This window comes from Aptenodytes patagonicus, chromosome 2, assembly GCF_965638725.1.
Source record: "Aptenodytes patagonicus chromosome 2, bAptPat1.pri.cur, whole genome shotgun sequence".
Taxonomy (NCBI): Eukaryota; Metazoa; Chordata; class Aves; order Sphenisciformes; family Spheniscidae; genus Aptenodytes; species Aptenodytes patagonicus.
Genome location: NC_134950.1, coordinates 53,674,022 through 53,695,859, shown reverse-complemented (window position 1 = coordinate 53,695,859; position 21,838 = coordinate 53,674,022). Strand labels below are relative to the sequence as shown.

The 21,838-nt window shown below is 35.5% G+C and overlaps 1 protein-coding gene across 2 annotated transcripts in view; it reads right to left on the bottom strand.

The window, feature by feature from the left end:
- Positions 1-21,838, bottom strand: part of ROCK1 (Rho associated coiled-coil containing protein kinase 1) — a 92,549-nt gene that overhangs the window by 14,097 nt on the left and 56,614 nt on the right. For both annotated transcript variants that reach the window (XM_076329875.1, XM_076329874.1), the window contains exons 17-28: positions 20,566-20,672; positions 19,283-19,433; positions 18,212-18,372; positions 17,149-17,333; positions 15,803-15,872; positions 14,293-14,387; positions 12,244-12,409; positions 10,566-10,659; positions 8,986-9,074; positions 8,465-8,653; positions 7,773-7,938; positions 751-821 (exon numbers count right to left, since the gene is read on the bottom strand). In XM_076329875.1, the coding sequence (XP_076185990.1) occupies positions 751-821; positions 7,773-7,938; positions 8,465-8,653; positions 8,986-9,074; positions 10,566-10,659; positions 12,244-12,409; positions 14,293-14,387; positions 15,803-15,872; positions 17,149-17,333; positions 18,212-18,372; positions 19,283-19,433; positions 20,566-20,672 (1,544 nt within the window). The remainder of the gene's footprint in view (positions 1-750; positions 822-7,772; positions 7,939-8,464; positions 8,654-8,985; positions 9,075-10,565; positions 10,660-12,243; positions 12,410-14,292; positions 14,388-15,802; positions 15,873-17,148; positions 17,334-18,211; positions 18,373-19,282; positions 19,434-20,565; positions 20,673-21,838) is intronic.

Genomic DNA, 21,838 nt, shown 5'->3' with positions numbered 1-21,838 from the left:
TCTTTGAATATAAGTAAGGAAGATGCAGGGCAATTATTTCATACAAATTGCTTGCAAAATTTACAAAATTCTAGTGACCATGTTAGCTTTTGCAATTTGTTATACTAAAGGATGTTCAAAGAGGAGAACTTGAAAGCCCGAAAACAATCAGAAACTGGTTCCAAGCTTCTAGGCATCTCAATTTGAACATTAGAAGTTTCAAAGAACCAGATCATAACCTCTGCAGAGGCAAAACAATACTGCTTTGTTTAGAGTGGGAATTCCAGCACAGAGGTCCAGTTTCTGAGAGTAAACCAGTTCAAGAGAGACCGACCATTTTAAAAGTAAGGGAGACGGAAATGTCCTTGGAAATCATGGTGTGGCAAGTTATAGTGTGATGCACTCTTCCATGGCCTTCAGAACATGTGTGGTATTCTCTACTCCCTGCTGTCAAGTTGCACAAAGAGCTTATTTTTCAGTAACAGGATTATAAAGAAGCTTACTCAAAGGAGAAATGGGATTTTTAATCATTCCAAGATGCCCACTGTAAAGCATTTCCTCACCCACCCGTTTGCACAATGTTATTACTGCAGATTTCATACTGAACTTGAATTTTCTTATTGGATTTTTTTTTCTCTTCAATGAAGTAATGTATACACACTAATTTACTCTAATTTTGTTTGCTTCTTAAAAGTAAGCTGTAAAACCAATTCACCGTATGCCTAAAAAACTTTCCAAGGGAGTTGAGGAAGAAAAAAAACCCATTTGTACCTGTTTCTTCCAGCCATGCCGCTTTATATTTCCTTTGTTTGGTATTGAAAGCCAGCCTTCAAGTCTTGATTCTGGTTTAAAAAAAATGCACATTAAATAATTTTATGTATTTATAATAATAAAGCAGAATAGCACAAAAGCAAACTATTACTAGAAAGGAAGATGTACTACATGCAGTAATAGGCAATTACCTATTCAGCAAAGCAGAACAAAAAGCACAGCTAAACAAAATGAAGATATAGGCATTTACTTCATGCTTCATCACAAGCTAACACTTGATGATACAGTTACTGCAAAATAAAGTTGTTTTCCTTGATGCCAACATCTAACACTGTATGTAAACAGTTTGCTAAGAGCCAGGCAGGAAAGACTTTGCTTTGAAAATGTGTTACAGCTTAAACGGAGGATGATTAAGAGATTTTCAACATAAACATAATTGAACATTCAGAGGGGCTATATGAAAATACTCAGCAGGAAGATGCAGCAAGTAAAACAAACCAGATCCACATTTTCCAAGGGAAACAAAAAAAGGAGAGCGCACAAGAGCAAGCAAAGCTACACGGGTGTCCCATTACTCACAGAAGATAAGCATAGGAGATAAATAAATAAGGAATGCAGGAAGAATCAACTAGATATAAAGAATAAGAGACAAGCATTTTATTCAAATTTTCAGTGGACAATTTTCCAAAGAGTAGTGTAATAACGTATTTTCCTACCACAAAACTACTTAAATAACAATGATACAAAGAAGAGTCACAAGAAAATTAGCCTTCTACCTAATGTGAATCACAGATTTTAAAAACCCCTCCAGCTAACCAATACTGGGTTTTGATAGATATTATGAAGCCAGGTAATAGCAGTGAGAAGCTATCGTGATTCCATTAATCTGAAATGACATGGTAAAAAGTCTCACAATTTTGTAAACGTTGAGAAGGAAGTAATCAAAATTTCACTCCATAATTATAAATTTATTTCACAATTGAGAAAAAATTTGTAAATTTTTTAAAAATTATCGTTAAAAAGTGATTTGTAAAAAAAGTGTCACAGTACAGAAATATAGCCAATAGCTAATGTATGTATTCTTTACAATAAACTTAACTGGCAGCAGTGAAAACTTCAAAAACATGAAGTTAAAATTTGCTGAAACATTCTCCACAAATATTTATGTAAGAAGGAGCTACTGGTCCCTTTTATCCTTCAGGGATAACTCGGTGAGGTGTAGTCCAGCAAGCTCTGAAAATACATCCAAATATATAAAAGATATTGTCCATACACTTTGTTATGTAAAATTATAATGAGACTGACAGCCTAGCCTTCTACAAGGCATTAAAATTAGGCATAAAAAACCCCTTCCCGCATTAGCCTTACAGCATACAATATTTAGAAGTGGACTACACTTAAAAATATAGAATCATTTCCTAACATTTCTCCACACAGAATAACTTCAAAATACTGGGGGACCACTGAACTATTGAAATTCTAATTGGAAGAAAGGCATGTTAGCAGAACTCATTTAGGTAAGAAATCTTCCTGGAAAAATGAAGGAAATTTGTATTTCCCTGCCTCTCATATTTGCGTAAGAATTGCGGGGGGTGGGGGTTGCCCCCCCAGACCCCTCCCCAGTTCTTGATATTCAGTAACTTTGGAAAAGAAAACCTATTTCCTTCATGTCTGCAGGCATCACAGATAATGCTTACCCTATTTTGAATACTTTGATTCATTTTTACATCAAGAGAAGATTCTTCCATTTTTAGAAATTTTAGAAATATCCTAAAACTCAAGTCCTCCATTGCAAAATAAAGCGATTAACTGCTAATAAAGAACATAGTATGGACGACTGTGATTCGAAAGAAATAAGTACACATCTGTGGAAATTGTGGCATATGAAAATCTGGAAAGATCCAATAATGATAAATTTTTAAAGATGCACCAGGTACTATGCTGCTTATAGGGACAGCGTGAGTAGGAGTTTTTCTAAGTTCACTTCTATTTCAGCACATTCTGAAAGAAGTTTCAAAGGAAGTAGAAAGTGGATGAGCTATTAGAAATGAATCGGTTGACATTCTTTTCTGTCTACTACAAATCTATTTTAGTGAGAAAATTCTATTTGCACGAGAGATGATTTCTGAGCTGTGAATAACGTCTTGCAGTTGAAAATAACAGTTTCTGAATGTACTCCTTTCCAACAAACCTAACATTCGTCTGGAACCAAATGTACTCTTGAAAGGGTAGATGAGTCCTTTCATTCCAACCTTGCCACAAAGGTTTGTCTCAAGTAATATTTATAGTGCATTTTAATTTCCCTTGACAGAGTTAGCTAGCACAACTGCAAATGCTCATCTGGCCATTTCACAAATATTTGATCCAGAATATGAGTATTCTGATTAAGTAATTAAGAAAATATGGGCTATCTAGACTATGAAAAAGAATCTTCCATTCCCGTCTTTAAAAATAGGCTCAAAACTATTGCCTGACAACTTCCCCGTATTTTGGAAAGAATCCCAGAATTGATACTTCGTATTTCCAATCCAGAAAATCCAAGATAGGCCTCAAAAATATCTGATGGCTAGCTGGACCTGAATAGAATATGAAGAAAGAATTCCATGAAGGCTACAAATCTTATAATTACCTCTGAACATATATCAAAATGTAGATTTGCACTCTAAACATCTTCATGATTAGTATTCATATTGCCAGGATTCGTTGTGATTCAGTATGATAAATGTGAGTTCTAACAGTAAGTCTTCAATAAAATCACACAAGACAACCATGACTGTACTGATCTATGAGACTTTTTGTTGTTTTGGGGTTAAGTAATACGCGCCTTCCTGAGCAGTAGAGCATCTCTTTCCCATGTTCAAGAATTCCTACTCCTCAGACTCTTCCATAGTAACCTAAAACCTGGAGATACTACCTTGTATATTCTTTCCAGTCCACCCTTCCCATTGGATTCTTTCCTTCCTCAGACTGTCTTACTATAGTTTCATGTGTATCTCACCAAGGATTGCTGGCTGGATCTTACTTTGAGGTTTATTCAGGTGACAGCTACTTGCAGGTTATTTCAGAAAGTCGTATGTGTGTCGCATATTCCAAAAAAACCTGTTGGCTTAAATGGTCCACATTTATTATTCCACCCTATCTTTGTGTAAAACATGATTTATAACATACGCTGTAAAATATTATGTGCTGCAGTTAAAACTGTAGGACAGCTCAATTGCTTAAATTATCTTGCCAATCAGATTAAAAGAATTAATTCACAACAGGTTAAGCGCCCTATAACAATTAGGAAAAAAAAACCCTTAAGTTCCTGACTATGTTTTGTCTTGACAAAGAAGGATTCTGTTTACAATCATGTGAGTATTAAGACTTCCTAAGTCCAGCCAGGAGGAAGAGGCATTCCAAAGGCATCATTAAAAATCAAGTATTTCAGCTGTTTCAGCAACGACTCTGTTAACATTGGAGACATCAACTGAGACATGAGCTGCTATCTGAATCAATAATCAGGAGTGAGAGTTACAAAAAATGCCTAAAACTGAATACAAGCAAAACCTTCCTCCAAGTCACAATCTTTCCCATCTGGTGAAGCAAAAGCCTGAGAATAGCCTGGATTGTCTAAACAAGCCAATCCCTACCTTGGGAACAGCGTAAGCTGCCCTGGGAGCTACCAGAGCTTGAGAGAGTACTCAGCTCAGCGACAGACAGAAACCACCTCCAAGTAAGATGCAGCTGTAAGGTGTGTTACCATGTGATTTCTCTGTATCTACCTCCAAAACAGAAAAATTTGCCTTAAATTTTTCTGAGTATTAGGAATTCATTTTAGTATTACCTTGAGTTTATTCAAAGAGTGCAAAGCCTTCTGACCCCAAAATTTTACAAGATGCTCTTCCTCTAAATTATGAATTCTACTCTTGTAGCCTCTCTGGTGGACGGTAACCTAAGCTCCCTGATTAGACAAGACACTACCCCATAGCCTGAATCTCTCTGCCACGCAGGAGGACAGCGGAAAATGCCCGAGAGCCAAGGGTCTCTCTGGAATTCTGCCAACATTACTATCACACCATTTCATACCAAGTTTTTTCTCAATTAAACCAAAGACAGCCCATCACCAGAACTGATACCACGGAATCATTCTTTTATACATGTTTACATTATTCTGTGTTTTCATTCTTTCCCTGGTGATGTTTTTACTGTGACAGGAAACTGAATAAATCATACTATAATTACTTTAGTAATTCTACCATTCATTTGCCTTAAATATTTTTAAGGAATGTCTTTGCCTTAAGAGCAGATGCATCAGCTAGAGAATCTTATTGACTACTCACCAGATCCACCTCTTAAACAAGATGCTATTCAAGGTGCTCTGAAGGAATGTCTGTGGGCTATGGAAGTGATGGGAACTTAGCACACAGTTGAGGACAACTTCATACAACTAAATTGTAGTAAATGAACTGCTGTGGTATGCCACCTTCTGTTTTGAAGACTAATTACTTGGTTTGCAGAAAAATAACTATGCACTGGATAATTTCCTCTTTCTGTGGCATGGGGTATTTCTACTTGGAAGACTGCCTTTTTTTTCCTCCTTATAATGCTAGTGCACTCCTCCTCTACCCTCTACTTGGCTCTTTGACAACTGTGTGAAGTCTGACTATACTAATGTCACTTAATCTCTTTTCATTACCTAAATTGCTTCTTATTCAGATCCTGATCAACTCAGAGCCTCACTCAAAAAAAAAAAAAAAAGGCAGCATGTAGGGACATTATCTAAATCTAAAGAAGTCCTAATAATATGTATTAGAGGTCCTACCTGTATGACACAGTAACAACAGCAGTAAAAATCAGAGGCGTGTGTAGAGAAAAGGGCAAAAAAAAAGACAGAAGAAATGAAAGGCTAGTAAAAAAGAAATAGTTAGAGGGGTCATGAGTATAGAAGACTAAGAGGAAGACCGCAAGAACTTCCAGTAATTGTGATGTTCTAATTAACAATAGAAAAGTTACAGCTGACTTGAAAAGGTCTTGCACATACCAAAATTTCTGCCCCAAAATTGAACTGGCAGGCCTGACTACACACATCTCCAGAGGTAAAACTGAAAATAATGTACCTTAATGAGGCAGAAAAAAGACTGTACTCCTACAGTCTTTCCAAGATCTAAGAGACAACAGGGTCATATTGACATACTATTGCCCTCAAGAAGAAAACAGGGAAGGTGCCTATGCCCAGATGGAGGCATTGGGTGTTTTCAGTGTAATACACAACAGCTATTATGCTGAAAACGGCTGAGAAGGAAAGTGAGGAAGTTCAAAACTACTCTTTTATGTAGAATAAATTAGTCTGTTTTCTTGTAGAAAAATTTAACCTCTCAATTTACAGGAGTTCAGAAATTTTCAATAAAAAATTACGAACTATATTGTTCTTCATTTAGCAGACACTAGCAAACATAAGGTTTGATTCCAAATAGAAATTTGAGATGAGAAAAAAACACTTCACTAAGTAAAACCCCTCTGATTTCTTTTCTACCCCTGTTAAATGGAATACACTGAGAATTAGTATCTACGAGAAAAAATCCTGAGAAGTACTGACAGTTCAGAAATACCAGAGGGAGTTCCTAGCAGGCAACAGCTAAGGAAAAAACAAACATGTTCCTTCACCAATTTAACAGCTCTAAGAATTCCCAATGCTGAGTTTTGATGAAAGTTTGGCCCAGAAGATGTTTTTGAAAGTAGACGACAGACATTTGCTTTACAAGATGGAAATTGCCTGAGGGTTTTACAGATCAAACTTCAGAGTGCAAAAAGGCTTCCTGGACAGAATGGAAGTTGTGAAGAAAAGCCTGTATCATTGTCTGAATGAAAATCTATTCTAGAACAGAATTAATTTAAATATTAACTAAAAATGAAAATCTAAAAATATACTAGGGGAAGACAGGACACAAAAATAGACACAAAGAGGAATAACTACATAAAAACATATATTAAGTCTCGTAACCTACCTGAAATTTCAATCGCTCTAAGACCCCTGGAAAAACTCTAGAACGCAGCAATTTGAGCAGCACAAAGTGCATTAACAGGAGAAGAGATACCTAAAATGATTCTATTTACTTTTATCTGATTACTCATCCACTAAGGTCTTAAAATACCCAAAATGGTATTCTATTTTCATATGTTTTAATATATTTTTCTACAATAAAAATCAGACTGTAAATCTGTAAGACAAGCATGTAAGAAGCATTTATTAAGAATTTCATGATTAATTATAAAAATTACTTAATTATACAAAAACTAAACCTAGCTCCAACATGGGGAAATTGTTAAGCACAGCTTATTACCACTAAAAGTTTTTCCTGTATCTAGAGATACAGAAGTGGATCACATGAAAGTACTAACTGATTACACTTTTCAAACATTGGGGAGGGGGGAATCACTAACCAGTGTAACAGTGGGTCTCAAAATATAGTGCCTGGAACTGACAGTACATGGAAATGGCTAACTACACTGTATTATTTGTTCTTATTTTAATCTGCTAAATCAGAGTACCATACAACCATAAATGCATCACGGAAATTCCCACAATTATTTTTCACATCAGCAGTTATTGCCACTTGTCACAAAAGGTGCTACACGACTGTGCATAAGAACAGACAAGATCAAGGCAATTCTGCATTCAAGATATAAAATATAATCATGATGTTGTGGAAGTGCTGGCCCTGTGTCTTACTCACTGGACACTGCACATTGCATTCACTATATTCAAACAGCAACAGATGTAAAGATACTCTTTCCACGAAAGTGGATAAAAATTATCCTAATGCCAAAGCCATACAGTGGGAAGAGTGATGTGAGAAGAAATTAAGACTTAAATATAAGTGGCTGAGCTATGAAATAAAAACAAAAAAAAAGGAAGTGGAGATGTGATATAGAAAGAGACAGCCAGACGATTTTAAAAGGTAGTAACTTGTTAGAAACAGTACCTTCCAAAACTATGTGTATGCACAAAATCAAGTAGTTCAAATACGCTTTTCTCTTACCTGAAAGATTTCCATCTGTTTCATCTGGCTGGAGACTAGCAACACTGGTAGAATCCATTCCTTGCTGGAGGTCCAAAATTTTCCTTCGTAGTTGTTCTATGTCACTCTCTTTACTATCCAGCTGCATCTGGAGCTCATTCCTGTACGTGGATTCTTCTGCTAGTTGCTGTATTTATATACACATGCATAATTACTGTGATACCAAAAATATGGCAGCAAAGTATTCTGAAAACAAAACTCATTACTGTTTTTTTTTTAATATCTCTAGATACTTTTGATAGTAGTAGCATAAGTTATTATACTAGAAGTGTTCGTTCAGCCTTGGAAAAAAGTTAAAGATCCAGCAATGCATTCAAGTACAAAACAGTCTGATTAATCTATTAAATTACCATTTGTTTTGAAAAGGAGACCACCTACCAGTGAAATAAACTGCATAAATAGTGTGGCTACACAGTATTCAGTTTTTTAGTCTCCATAATATATCAGTAACTTCCACAGTTAAGAATTTCGAAAGGGGAAATGAATGAGAACAAGCACAGCTGGACACTTGTCAAGTTCTCTGCCTCACTAAAATTCTGTAGCCTGGAACATCTGAAACAGAACTTGTTATTTTTTCAAGTAGACTAGGAGCTACACATTTTTCCTGCGGAGAGAATTCTACAATGTGACAAAAAAAATTAAGATTATTTTACCGCTTGCATTTCATTGAGCTCCTTTTGGTATTTCACTACCATCTGATTGAATTTCTCTTTTTCTTGATTAAGCTCTAATTGGAGCTTTCGGTTTTCCTTCTCTTTCTTCCTCAAATCTTGCATGTTAGCTTTCTTTCTGTCTATTTTAAAATCTTTGCGATTCATTATCTCAGCCAGTTTGTTGACAGCCTGTTAAGAAAAAGGAAAACCAGTAAGAAAAATTATATATGCAAGCATGTTTCCTACAAAACTTCTAAGTTCCTCTAGTTATAGGATTCCATCAGAAAAAAATTTTCACCAACATAAATGGCCCTTACTCACAACAGAAGTAATACTGAAAAGTACATCGCATCAAAACTTACTCTTTCAACTGTAAACATCAACAATGCATATTATACATCATGGTTAATATAAACTTAATCTCAAAGGAACTAAGAATTAGTTGCACAAAAAACAATAAACTGAAAATATATCTGACATGCAAAGTAATTATTGTTATTAAGTTGCATAAAAAGTTATACCTGTGTCTTCAGAGTTCTTTCAGTGTTAAGGCTCTTCTCATAATGCATTCTAATATTATTGATTTCCTCCTCTTTTTTCATTTTGTATTCTGTTAAAATAATATTCAACTTTAAGCTTAGAAATATTTACTTTGTCCTAAAATATCTCAATCACTTCTACAATTGCATCTTTTTTTTTCCTCCATTTTCCTGTTGTGTCACTTAATGTGCAAAATACAGTTTGCAACGATAAAGGTTACCAGTTTAATGCTACTGTAATGACAGAAAATTACCAGAAGGATATCTCAGAAAGGCACCAAGATTAAATACTAAAGCCAACATATGTATTTTTGTTTCCTGGTGATGACTAAGTTTGTTGCCCCACATCCTTCGTGTTTGCACTACCAAAAGTGTTTCTGCAGTACCAAAAATTATTAAGTCAGTACCCACACAGAATAAGACTGATATGACTGGACTCACATTCAGTACAGATTCTCAAATCAGGCATAAAGAGAACGTAGGGAAAAAGGCTTTCTTTAAACAGGGAATGACTCTGTTATGTTCCACCCACCCCTCTCACACACCAGTCACTCAATTCTACCAATCTTTCTATCACACCTCCAGTCTGCTGATTTGTTCCCAAAGTTTCTGGAAGGATACATTTCACTGATAAGGATTTCTCCACCAAAACTACAAACAGTTAAAGAACAATTTTCAAGTACTTAAAAGTAACAAAGTCCATAAACTAAAAAATACAGAAAACTGCTTGCTCACCCAATCCATGCTCTTACAGAAATGCAGAACTAAGGGAAAATATTTTTGTATGCCTTCCTGCCTACATAGTGTTTGCAACAACGCTGCCAACACAACCGATAAGGCCTTTACTCTCATAGTCAACAGATATTAAAGCATGCATTCCAATTTTATAATGCTTGCTCAAATGCAAAACCATGGGGGTTAACTGAATAATAAAGTAACTTCCCATGTAGTCAGAACGCATGTAAATAGAATGCCAATCCACTGATACGCGTGAGATCACAACTTAGATTCTGAATCTAAGTGAGATCTTAAGGAAGTTGAAATACTGATACTGCTTTACTGTAAATACTGGAGATAGAAACAAAAATGTTAATAAATATATTGTGTGCAATATGAAATGAGTAAATACTTTTCCTTAATAACTTTCATGCAAACAAGGGCATGGCTAGCAGAAGGGGGTTAGACAGACAATATTTGGATGAGCTGTACTGGACAGGCATTCCTGACTATGCCTGCAGGAACTTAGTGCTAACTTGTTTTAAAAAGTGAGGGGGTACTGTGAGCAGAAACTCACTTTTTCCTACCTGCTACAGCTGAGGTTTTAATCATTTTCAACAATAAAGGCAGTGCATGGAAATGGAAGCAATACAGTAGAAAGAGTGGCGATTTATATGGAAGATATATTTTCAAGATTAAAACAATGACTTGTGTTATTTTTCATCAAGCCCAAAATAATAGGGAAGATAAACAGTAACGTCTTCTCCCATTTCCATTTTGCCACATATGCTTCAAATTCAATTTTGCTTCATAACAGATGAATTAAAACTCCAAACATCACATACCTTCCTCCTGTTTCTTAATTTTTTCACTGATCTCTGAATTTTCCTTTGTTATTAAATCAACATCTTTGGTTAATGTGTTATTAGTTTCTTCCAGCTAAATGAAAACAAACACATTTTAAAATAAAGAACTTGCCATAAATTCTAAAAATACTTATACTACTATTATTTTAAATACCCTTAAATCTGTAACAGCCGTTTACTTGGAATGCCTTCCTCAGCTTATACTAAAAAAAAAAATCTGCTTACTTTTCAAACCTGGATTTTTTAAAAAAATGATACTGTTCTTCTAAGCTGTCTTGATTTACCAGAAGGCTCAAAATGTATCTGTCCCAGAAAGAATTCTTTTTTTTTTTAAAATGATCTTTGCAGAACTGACAACACTGTAGTATATAATTAAAAACTCAACTTAAGCAAAATTAGATTGTCAGTTATTGAATGTGGCAATTTTCAATTAATTTGTGGTACTTTAGAAGTAGTAGTACCTAGAGGCCTGATCCCCTGAATCCAGAGAGAAAAGCAGCTGATAGATGATACAACTCCAGCATTCAAGGCTGGAGTAGATTCATGGCATCTGCTGCTAAATAATTGTCATATATCATGAAAAACAGGTATAAATCAGCATAAAAATAAAACTAAATTTGGTCTAAGTCAAAGCATACATAGCCAAATATGTACATAGGTTTAAAAAAAACAAAAACAAACAAACAAAAAAAAAACTGGAGAGGAAAACCATTACACTTTGAATACTTAGCTGCCAGAAGACACAGTCAGGATTACTTTGCTAATCACTTAACAAATACATGTTAAAAACCAGACATAATTAAACCTTTTTTCAGGAATGCAATTATCAGAATATGTGAAACCAACAAACATATTGGCAAGAAGGTATTCCTTCGATACCAGAGAGACAGTCTTCTGAATGCTTCTTAAGAAATGGTGGCATTCTGGAGATTTCAAGCTTATAAAAGGAAACACATGTAACAAACACTACTTCCGCTATCTTTACGCAGAAATGTAATATCCATGGTAGCGCTAACAGAAAGCTTTGAGCAATGGATCCTAGTTCAGTTACGCCTAGAGTTTTACTGAAGTTTTACACCCCCGGGATTCTTAAGAACATCTGCATAGCTGATGCTAAATGGGAAAAAACAATAATGATAAAATAACTATGCTATATATGGCTTGCTATTTGAAACTCCTCAGTTAAGACATTTATCAACCTGATACTAATACTCAAGAGCTACGCCGTAAAGTATCTTAAAAAATTACAGTTTGGGGTTTGGTTTTTTGGTTTGTTTTTTTTTTTTTTTAAATAGTTTACCAGTGGGAAGAAACTCAAGAATTCCAAGGTGTTTTTTTTAAAGACTAAGTAATTTTGCAACAAGAGTCTGTAATACACAGCTCCACAAATTTACAAGATTTTAAAAATACATTTGGCCATGACAAGAAGTAATTACAAAAGGCTTAATAACTGAATTATAGACATTCACTGGATTTTCAATCTGGCTTCACCTCAGATTCATCGAGTCTACGTTTCTTTGGGAGTTCCAACTGAGTCCAAAACTCAGATACTTAAATAATTATCACTTATGACCACAACAAACTTTATAAATTAAAATAAAAAGATAAATTTCTGTTTCCAGCTGGAGGACATATTAATTACAGTGGAATAATTTACCCTTCTTATGATGCTGTCCTTATCAGTCATTTCTTGCCTGTGTCTTGATGCTGCTTTTTTGCTTTCCTGACTCAGTTCAAAATACTGTTCTTCAAGGAGCGCTCGTGCCAACCGTTCTGACTCTGCTTTGGTTTCAGCTAAATCCAACTGGGTAGTCAGCGTTTCTCTGTAAAAAGGACATTAAGATTTTGTTCTCCTATGCAAAACATTCCAAATTTTCAGGAAGACTAACAAACCCAAATTATACCATTCAGCTAATTGTCATCATCATAGTTTCTTAAGAAAAACAAGATTTACAAAACCACACTCTGTACACTTGTATATTTTGATAGTCCACACAAGCTTCAGCAGCAAGCTTACTATAACTCAATTAAAATTTTAATCATCCATGAAACACTAACCCTTAGGAAACCAGGTGTCAAATTCTCCTGCCTTTGAGGAATAAAAAATGAAATTAAATTGCATATACAGTGTGGTCCATCAAAAAATACTTAAGCCTATCAGTATTAGCTACTTTCTCACACAAGATTACTGCTCATGAAGATGTGTGCTCCGGACTGTTTGAACAATAAGGAAAATTGCATAAAGTTTCTGAAAACATACAGTGGTTCTATGCCTATGCAACCTTTTGCAGAAAGGCTTGCAAATTCCATCTACAGCTTGAGAGGCACGGGGCAGTAACTTAGGTGCAGTACCTCATTAATGTACACAACTTCTAATCAGTTCAGCATACAAGCCAAACTTTCTTGCTCTTGCTTGGAGTACAGGCACAGCTCCTACATATTTGCCTGCACAGAAACCCACATAAAGCACGGTGGCCAGTCTAGCACCCACGAGTCGGATGTACCCAGCAACACGTGACACAGCCCACAACATGCTGAGATAGAAGTGGCAATACATTACTGCAGTATGGGCTCATGACAGATGCCCTTCCTGCTCTGCAAAATGAAGAGAGATTTATGCAATGAAATATGTATTTCTATGGAGTCCACTGATTTGATACATCTGTAGTAGATATGGGCCTCTACTGTAAAAAAGTAACTGTTGAAGTATACTCAGAGTTTGTCACAATTCCCATAGTTGTATACAGGTGAAAAATGTCTATGATGAACGCAAGATTGTGGAGAACAGTGAGGGAATAGAATAAAAGGAATCTATAAAAATAAGTAAGAAAAGACAAAAAGAAAAACCACAAGAGGACTAAAGGAAGTCTCGCCTTCCTTCCCCTCCTCCTTTTTTTCTTAAGTTGTATACTACTCCTGAACAACTTTGCATAGACAGGTATTTTCCTCCTACATCATATTTACTAGTCCAACATGTTTTCTTTCTCCCTTTCTTAGCCCACCAAAATGCATTATGAACACTCTACATAACCTCCTCCTTTTAGATTGCTTTGCAATGCTGATGCTCAAGTAGAACAAGAGACCCAGACTTCATAAGAGAGAAACTCTGCTTCAAGCATAAGGCTACAGTCTCCTTCTTCAGAATAAATATATATTAAATAAATTAATAAATTGGAAAAACAAGCTTAAAATCTTCTTTCCTTATTTGCTAACTTAGAAAATAGTATATCACAATTAATAGCTGTTGGATTAACTGGTTTTGCTGTAATCAGAAGTATACTAAACTTTGAATTCAAAGTATTTTCATTATCTTTTTCTCAAATTATTTTATTGGCTATAGAAATATACCAAGTAATTATCAGGATAATATAATCAAATAAAAAAAGTTGTTACACAAGCAAGATGATTACCACAAATTGTAATGTTTTTTCAAAATTTTGCATCTTTCTAAATTCTCAGAAGTCATCATTCTTCTTCCAGACATTACAAATAGAGTCCAAAGCAAATATGAAGAACCATATTTGGCTTTGTGAGTCAGCATAGGTAACATCCTATGTATTTGCCATCTTACAAAGTGTTATGGAACACTTGAGACCTGTCTTTTTCTGAAGGAATTAAACATTTTAAATCTGATTCAGAATCTTCATGAGTGAGACCATACTATATGGAAAAACATATGTCTATTTGAGAAACACAATGGGCATACTTTTCGTTTTGCAATTCCTGCATTTTTCTTTGAGTTTCTTTATTCTTTTCATCAATTTCCTCTTTCAGTTCCTTAACCTGAGTTTTGTAAAGTGTCTGTAAAAGAAAGCATAAAAAAAGAATCATTATTCAAATTCCATAGTGAAATTCTTCATTGTTTTGGTACTGGTTGGTCTGAATCTATCAAACGCCAACACATGCCAGTACTGTCTTTAATGGAATTTCCTCCTTCCTGCCTGTCTGAAATGCTCCTTTCCAGTTTCCCTTGTGTAGGGAACTGATGTGACCAGGTTAATTTTCAATTTTCTAGCCTGATTTCCTACATAGTTGTACAAACACACCTGCTGACAAAAGGGAAGGAAGGCACTAGGATACAGCTGAGCCCGTCTCTTGGAGACAACAGGACAAAACCGTGTCCTGTTGTAGCATCACTGTCTCAAAATGTTAGTCAAACAAGCCTAATACTGTCCTATGCTTCCACCTGTTGTATTCTGTTTGTATCCATGTATCTTTTCTCTTAGACTGTAAGTTTTTTGTGTACAGACTGACTTTGTCTTAATAACTGATTCAACAGAAGTCTGATTTACATGAATGACTTCTGTTCTTAATCACTGTACTGTTATTAACACCACCAGTAATTCTGAAAGTTAAAATTTGATCTTCTACAGTAAAGTACTTTTGCTAAATACTCAGACTGAATTATGAAGGTCTCATTTAAACTACATGCTAGTGAAAAAAGAGAAAACTGAGAATGAAACACAATACTCCGGATCTTATTAGCAGTATATTATGGAAAAATGCACAAAAAGCTGTAACACAATGAAGTTACAATCATATGCAGTTTAGTAAACAAAAATTTTTATTGCCCCTCCAAGGAAGAACCGAATTTAAAAAGTACTTCCCAAAGTGAAATGACACTGCCGTATTCACAAATGTATTTGAAGTTCAGACATTATAAAGCATCTCATGCTATTGTTTCTTTTCACAGAAATGAAACAGATCAAACTAAGCCAAAATGTGTATTTCATAGATTATCTGGAGTACCAAATAAGGCTCTTCAGGGACTCAGGTGCAGAGAAGGTATCTTTTTAGAAGGATGAGGAATACGTGCAGAATGCTACTGGATCTATAGTTCTTAAATACACTTATGGTAGATCAATAGCATGGAATATATTCCAGTGAGTATGGAGATTTTGAACTCTCTACAAAGTTTGCAGTTATGTCAGAAAAATATCTTTTTCCAACCTCAAGATAGGAACTAATCTGATGAATAATTCAGATAAGAGTTACTCAATGTAATATATAAGATTAACAAAAAACTACAAAGCAACATATTAGACTATCTAATGTTCTCTAATGTTTTGTTCATTGTTTGTATTTCAAGCAAGATTTTGTGAATTGCTGATTTATGCCAGGTTCTTATTGACATTTGAAAAATTTTAATATGTCAAACTATTCACTGTTTGTAAACATGTAAAAATGTAGCACTCACAATTCTTTGCAAGTCTTACCGAAAAATACTGCTCAGCTTCAAGCTGATCCTGAAGCTCACGCATTTGACCTTCATTTCCTCTGTACTGTCTTTGAAGGAATAAAAAAGGAAAACATGTAGAAAGTCAGCTACTAACAAATGACAAAGACAGACTATTTCTAACCAGAACAACATCCTACAAAGATCTTGCATTTGCACACAATTTCACAAAGACCAGCAGTTTGCTGCATCCTAAAATTCTGATTTAATTACATTCCTTATTCTACCTTGATGATTGTTTCAGTACATAATTTAGAAGACAAGAAGTAGTCTAAATGGAGAAATGTTAAGTCAGCTGAAGAAAGATATTATAGAAGCCTAATTAATGAAAAATGTCTTCAGTCAGCTTAAGAAACATTAAGAAAAAGAATTAGGCAGTTAAAGGGGGGGAAAAAAAGCTATCGACTCCCATGTAGTAAAACTAAGTCCCGTATGATTTAATAAGTAGTGTCGCAGTCTGCTGGTTTTGGCTGGGGTAGAGTTGATTTTCTTCCTAGTAGCTAGTATGGGGCTATGTTTTTGAGTTGTGCTGGAAACAGTGTTGATGACACAGGGACGTTTTCGTTACTGCTGAGCAGTGCTTGCACACAGTCAAGGCCTTTTCTGCTTCTCACCCCACCAGCGAGCAGGCTGGGGGTGCACAAGGAGTTGGGAGGGGACACAGCCGGGACAGCTGACCCCAACTGACCAAAGGGATATTCCACACCATATGACATCATGCTCAGCATATAAAGCTGGGGGAAGAAGAAGGAAGGGGGGGACATTTGGCATTATGGCGTTTGTCTTCCCAAGTAACCGTTACACGTGATGGAGCCCTGCTTTCCTGGAGATGGCTGAACACCTGCCTGCCCATGGGAAGTAGTGAATGAATTCCTTGGTTTGCTTGGCTTGCGTGCACGGCTTTTGCTTTACTTATTAAGCTGTCTTTATCTCAACCCATGACTTTTCTCACTTTTACTCTTCCAATTCTCTCCTCCATCCCACCAGGAAGGAGTGAGTGAGCGGCTGTGTGGTGCTTAGCTGCCAACCGGGGTTAAACCATGACACACAATCAATCCATAAAGAAGTCACTCAAATAGAAATGGCATATATATATGCCTTGACATAGATTGATGAGCCAAGAATTGTTCCGCATCATAGCTCATAACAAAAATATTCCAACACTGAAAGCTACATACAGAAATCACAACATGCAGCTAAAAATATTCTTTTAGTTTAGGAAAAAATGCCTATGCACCAGAGAACTTTTTTCACTAACAGGAACAGGCAAAACAGTACACATATAATTAAGCAACTTTTTCCATTTTACTTCAGATTTTTACTTACTTAGCAAGTTGAGCCAACTCAAATTCCAGTAATCTCTTTGCTTCCAACAACGTATTGATTTCCTGTTTCAGCTGCTTCTCGGAACCCTTCAAGTTATCTGCTTCAAAAGCTTGCGCCTTTAATTCATTCTGTGCCATTATTCGCTTATTTGTCTCTTGTTCTAGCTGAAGTGTTAGATTCTTTACCTAAATGAGAAATATTTCAATTTAGGAGCGTTTGCTGAATAACCAATTGCATGTGGTTGAAAGTGTTTCATGTATGGATTATTTTATGTCAAACACCATTGCCTAGATGCTACACATTGTACAATATGTAAAAATATTCCTGAATCTCCAAACATTTCAGTGCAATAATCTTATAGAAAGCTGCTGCCCTTACAGAATGTACTGATATGATGCCCCATGATGATAAAGCTTCCCCATACTTAGCTTACTTCAAAGTCCCAAATGTGTTTTATCTTAAAGGCAACAATGGAAGAAACTCAAATCGTCTGCTGAAAGGTCCTGCAAACCTCTCTGTGGATTTCAGATCTTAAAAACTTCTCACCCTAGAAATAAATGCAGCCTACCAGCCATAGAAAAACTAATTTACACAAGTCACGACCCCTAAGAAAGGTGTTATAACCTTCATTCCCAGTGTCCTGTAAAGAAAAAGTAAGGATGAAACTATTATTCTTAGTACCTAGTTTTCACACTCAATATTCTAATTGCACTTCCTTGAACAAATGCTTTTCTGGAGAATGCGAACTCAGAACTGCAAACCACCCAAACCAATCAGACTACACAGTCAAATTCACAAGCAAGTTTTTCCTTTAAAAAAAAAGAAAAGGAGACACAAAAATTTGCATTATATTAAATTAAGGGCTCAAATATGTAAGGCATCCAAGAGCTAAGAAACAAGTGGAAATTACCTAACACTATTTAGGCCAACAAGGATCTTCAGTTCTACTGAGAGATGTATTATACAAGGAGCTGAGTGTAAGTGAATTTCATTTTCTATTTCTCAATGCAACTATAATTTATTATTTATATAGAAAATTGTTATTGATGAACATTTTACTTACTTCATCTTCCAGTCTTTCCTTTTGCTCAAGAAGGTGTTCCAGTTTCTGCTGAGATTGCTTCAGGTCAAAGTCCAGCATGGAACACTGTTTTTCAGCTTGAACTATTCGATTTTCTGCCTTTTCTCTTGCTGCCCTTTCTTCCTTTACTTTTTTTTCCATTTCTAAACAAGATTAAGGAAAGAAAAAACAACAAAAATGAATACGTAGCATCTATAAGAATGCTTTTGTAAACACAGTTTTAAATATTCCAATATTTTTCAGACCCTTTTGTTCAGCTATTTAAGCTCCTCTGCTGTTAGACGGACTGATCGCTGAGTAAAAACTTCCTGGCATTATTACAAGAAACACTAAAAAAGAAATATAATTCCAATTTGCATTCGAAGCACTGGAATAAATCATGACAACTGAAAGATAAATAGTGAAAGAAAAAAAAATATGCAGATTCTTGAAGTAATCATTATAAAATAAAGGCAAAGTTTCATTTCCATGAATGGATAATAGAGGGAAAGAAAAGAAATGCTACCATTCACGTTAGCTTTCTGAAAAGTTACAAACTACACATGCAGATACCGATGACCTTCACAAAGAAAACCTGATGGATTCAATTATGATATCAAGACATATCTTTGATTCATGGATATGTACCTATAAAAGAAACTTCACCACTTCAGACAAGCCTAATACAACACCAATATTTTTAATGCAGTTACGCAGGAATTAATGCTCCAAGACATGTGTCTTGATAATGCATTCTTTCAATTCCGTTTAGCATTAGCCAGAATTTCCAGATTCAATAGCATTTTAGAAGCCAAGGAAGGCTTTGAATTGCAAACACAGTAAGATATTCAAAACATTAAGAAACAATGCAATTTTTACGGTACAAGTACCATGTTAGAGAAAATAATTTAAAACGTGTAGTTTTCATTGCGTATGTTTTAAGATTTTAATATGCATTTTCTTTAATTAAACACTTGTATAGAAGTACTACATTATAAGACGATGTGTTTTAAGATATCATAATCAGAATACCTTTTATTATGTATTTACCTGAAACTTGCAAGAAACACTTACCACACATTGCAACTGATCTTGCCTCCTCTATTGACTGATGTTTGTCCGTTAACCGAGCTTTAGTCACTTTGTGTTCATTTACTTCCTGTTCTAACCGGTCTTGTAATGATTTGAGTTTGTAGTTCAAATCTATCTCTAAATTATTCTTTTCCTAAAGATAAGAAAAAAAGTTACCAGATTTCTATAATATCTGAGGGAATCATATTTCCCTTCCCTTTTTTCCCTTTTTTAGTGTTAACTTTTTGTTATGAAAAAATTATCAATGTTATTTTCCATGCTTAATAAAGAATGGTAACAGACAAAAACTGTACTCAGTGCTCTGGAGAAAACTTCATTAACTTTTTTTTCAGTAGTCTATAAATCCGTAAGATAATGGAAACTTCTCAGTTTGACTAATCAGTAGTCACCTAAATTGGAAACATACAACTAAGCCACTGACAACACTAGAGCAAAGAGGAATTTGAATTATTGTTACCTGGATGCAATTCTGTTATTTCATTGTTGGGATTGCCAGCCATTAACAGTAACTCATGAAACAAGCACTGGAGATGAGCTTTGAGAGACAGAGACTTGCCTTTGGATCACTGCTTCACATAACACCAAATGAGAACGGTAACTATTTGCACCCTCCCTCATAGGTAGTCTTATCTCTCTGGTTTATTTGGATAGACCACACAGCCAGCAAGTCTTTACCTGACCTCAACACATAGGCTACATAGTTAGCTCTATCTGGAAAAAGGGTGCAGGATTTCCTTTTACTCTTCTTTACTTGTTTCTCCATCTTGGGGTGGGGATCAGATGTTAGGGGAACATGCTGCTACCATTCGGAGGGAGGGAGGGAAAAATCGAAACGGTTCAGCTCCAAAGTTGATCAAAAGGTCTGGCACTGATCTAGCCAAATTAAAATCCGGTAAAAGCAGAAATTTAAATTTCAGGGGTTTAAAAAGTTCAATTCATAGATTTTCAGGAGGCAAGTCTCTGCAGCGATAGTTAGGCAGGCAGAACAAAAGTTACTTGCTACTGGCAGAAGGGTTAGATCTTTGAATCAGTGCTAGTGAATGACAAACATGAATTTTACACTCAAAGCTACAAGTTAGAACTACCTCAGGACTTGTGAGACTTACCATCCTGATGAGACTGTAAATTAGCACTATTTAGTTAATCATTTTAACACAAGACTGTTTTAGAGCAAGAACACAGGACTTGGCAACATCAATAAATACTATTTGAAAATAGTCAAAAGCTGACAAAGAACATTAGCCTTAACATCATTATTACCATACCTTTTCTGAATGATTAAGCATATCCTGTGCTTGTTTTCTTTCCGCTTCCACTCTTTCAAGATTGTTTTTAACGTTTTTTACTTCTTCTTGTAAAGTTGTAATCCGAACTGCCATAAGAAATGAAATACCGTTTAGTATTAGTTACTCGACTTAGATCAATAGGCTTTTCAACCTTTATTGATTTCTGGGCCCCTAAAATATTTACACCTTCGAATTTTTGAGATACACAAAGGCTGTACATTGTAAAGGAAACTCATCTTTTCAGCCACTCCTTATGCATGTCATTAGTAACAATTCACAAAAAACAATCACATGCAACACTTGGTACCTGCCTTCCATCACTCCCAATATCTAGTATGCAAAATTTCTTCCATTAATCCAAGTTCTGCTGTGCTATGCAACAAGCACCTTTTCTGATGTTAACTCCAATAATATGCAGATAAGGCACATTACACAGAAAGTCAGTCTCAAATGGGTCTACAGGTACTAATACAGTAAGTGTTCACCTAACTGTGACTCAAGTACTCTGCCATAGATAAAGGAACTATTCCCTGTCCCCCACAGCATCTACCACAAGACCCTGTGTGGCATCGGAAGTTTATACTAAGTAGAATCACAGAATGGTTTGGGTTGGAAGGAACCTTCAAAGACCATCTAGTCTACCCCCTCTGCCATGGGTAGGGACATCATTCACTAGATCATGTTACTCAAAGCCCCATCCAATCTGACTTTGAACACTTCCAGGGACAGGGCAACCACAACTTCTCTGGGCAACCTAATTCCAGTGTCTCACCACCCTCACTGTAAAAAATTTCTTCCTTATAGCTAATGTATATCTACTCACTCTCAGTTTAAAAATGCTGCCCCTTGTCCTGTCACTGCAGGCCCTGGTAAAAAGTCTTTCTCCATCTTTCTTATAAGCTCCCTTTAAGTACTCGAAAGGCCACAATAAGGTCTCCCCCAAAGTAGTGTGTGTGTATATATAAATGCAGTTGTGTGTGTGTGTGTGTGTATATATATATGCGCTGAAGTAGTAGTATATGTTTCTAGACTGAAAAATTTGCATTAGCTCCTTTAAAAGAAATACATTAAAAATATTTTGTATTACTCTATTACACTTAATACCTTAAATACAGTATACAAAAATATACCTATCAGGTACAGTCCGCTTCACTTTATTTTTAAGTATAAAGAAACCTCCTGGCAATATGTAAGAAACTACAAGATGGAAGAAGAGAAAGTCTTCCTAAATCTTATAATTTTCTCATTCATT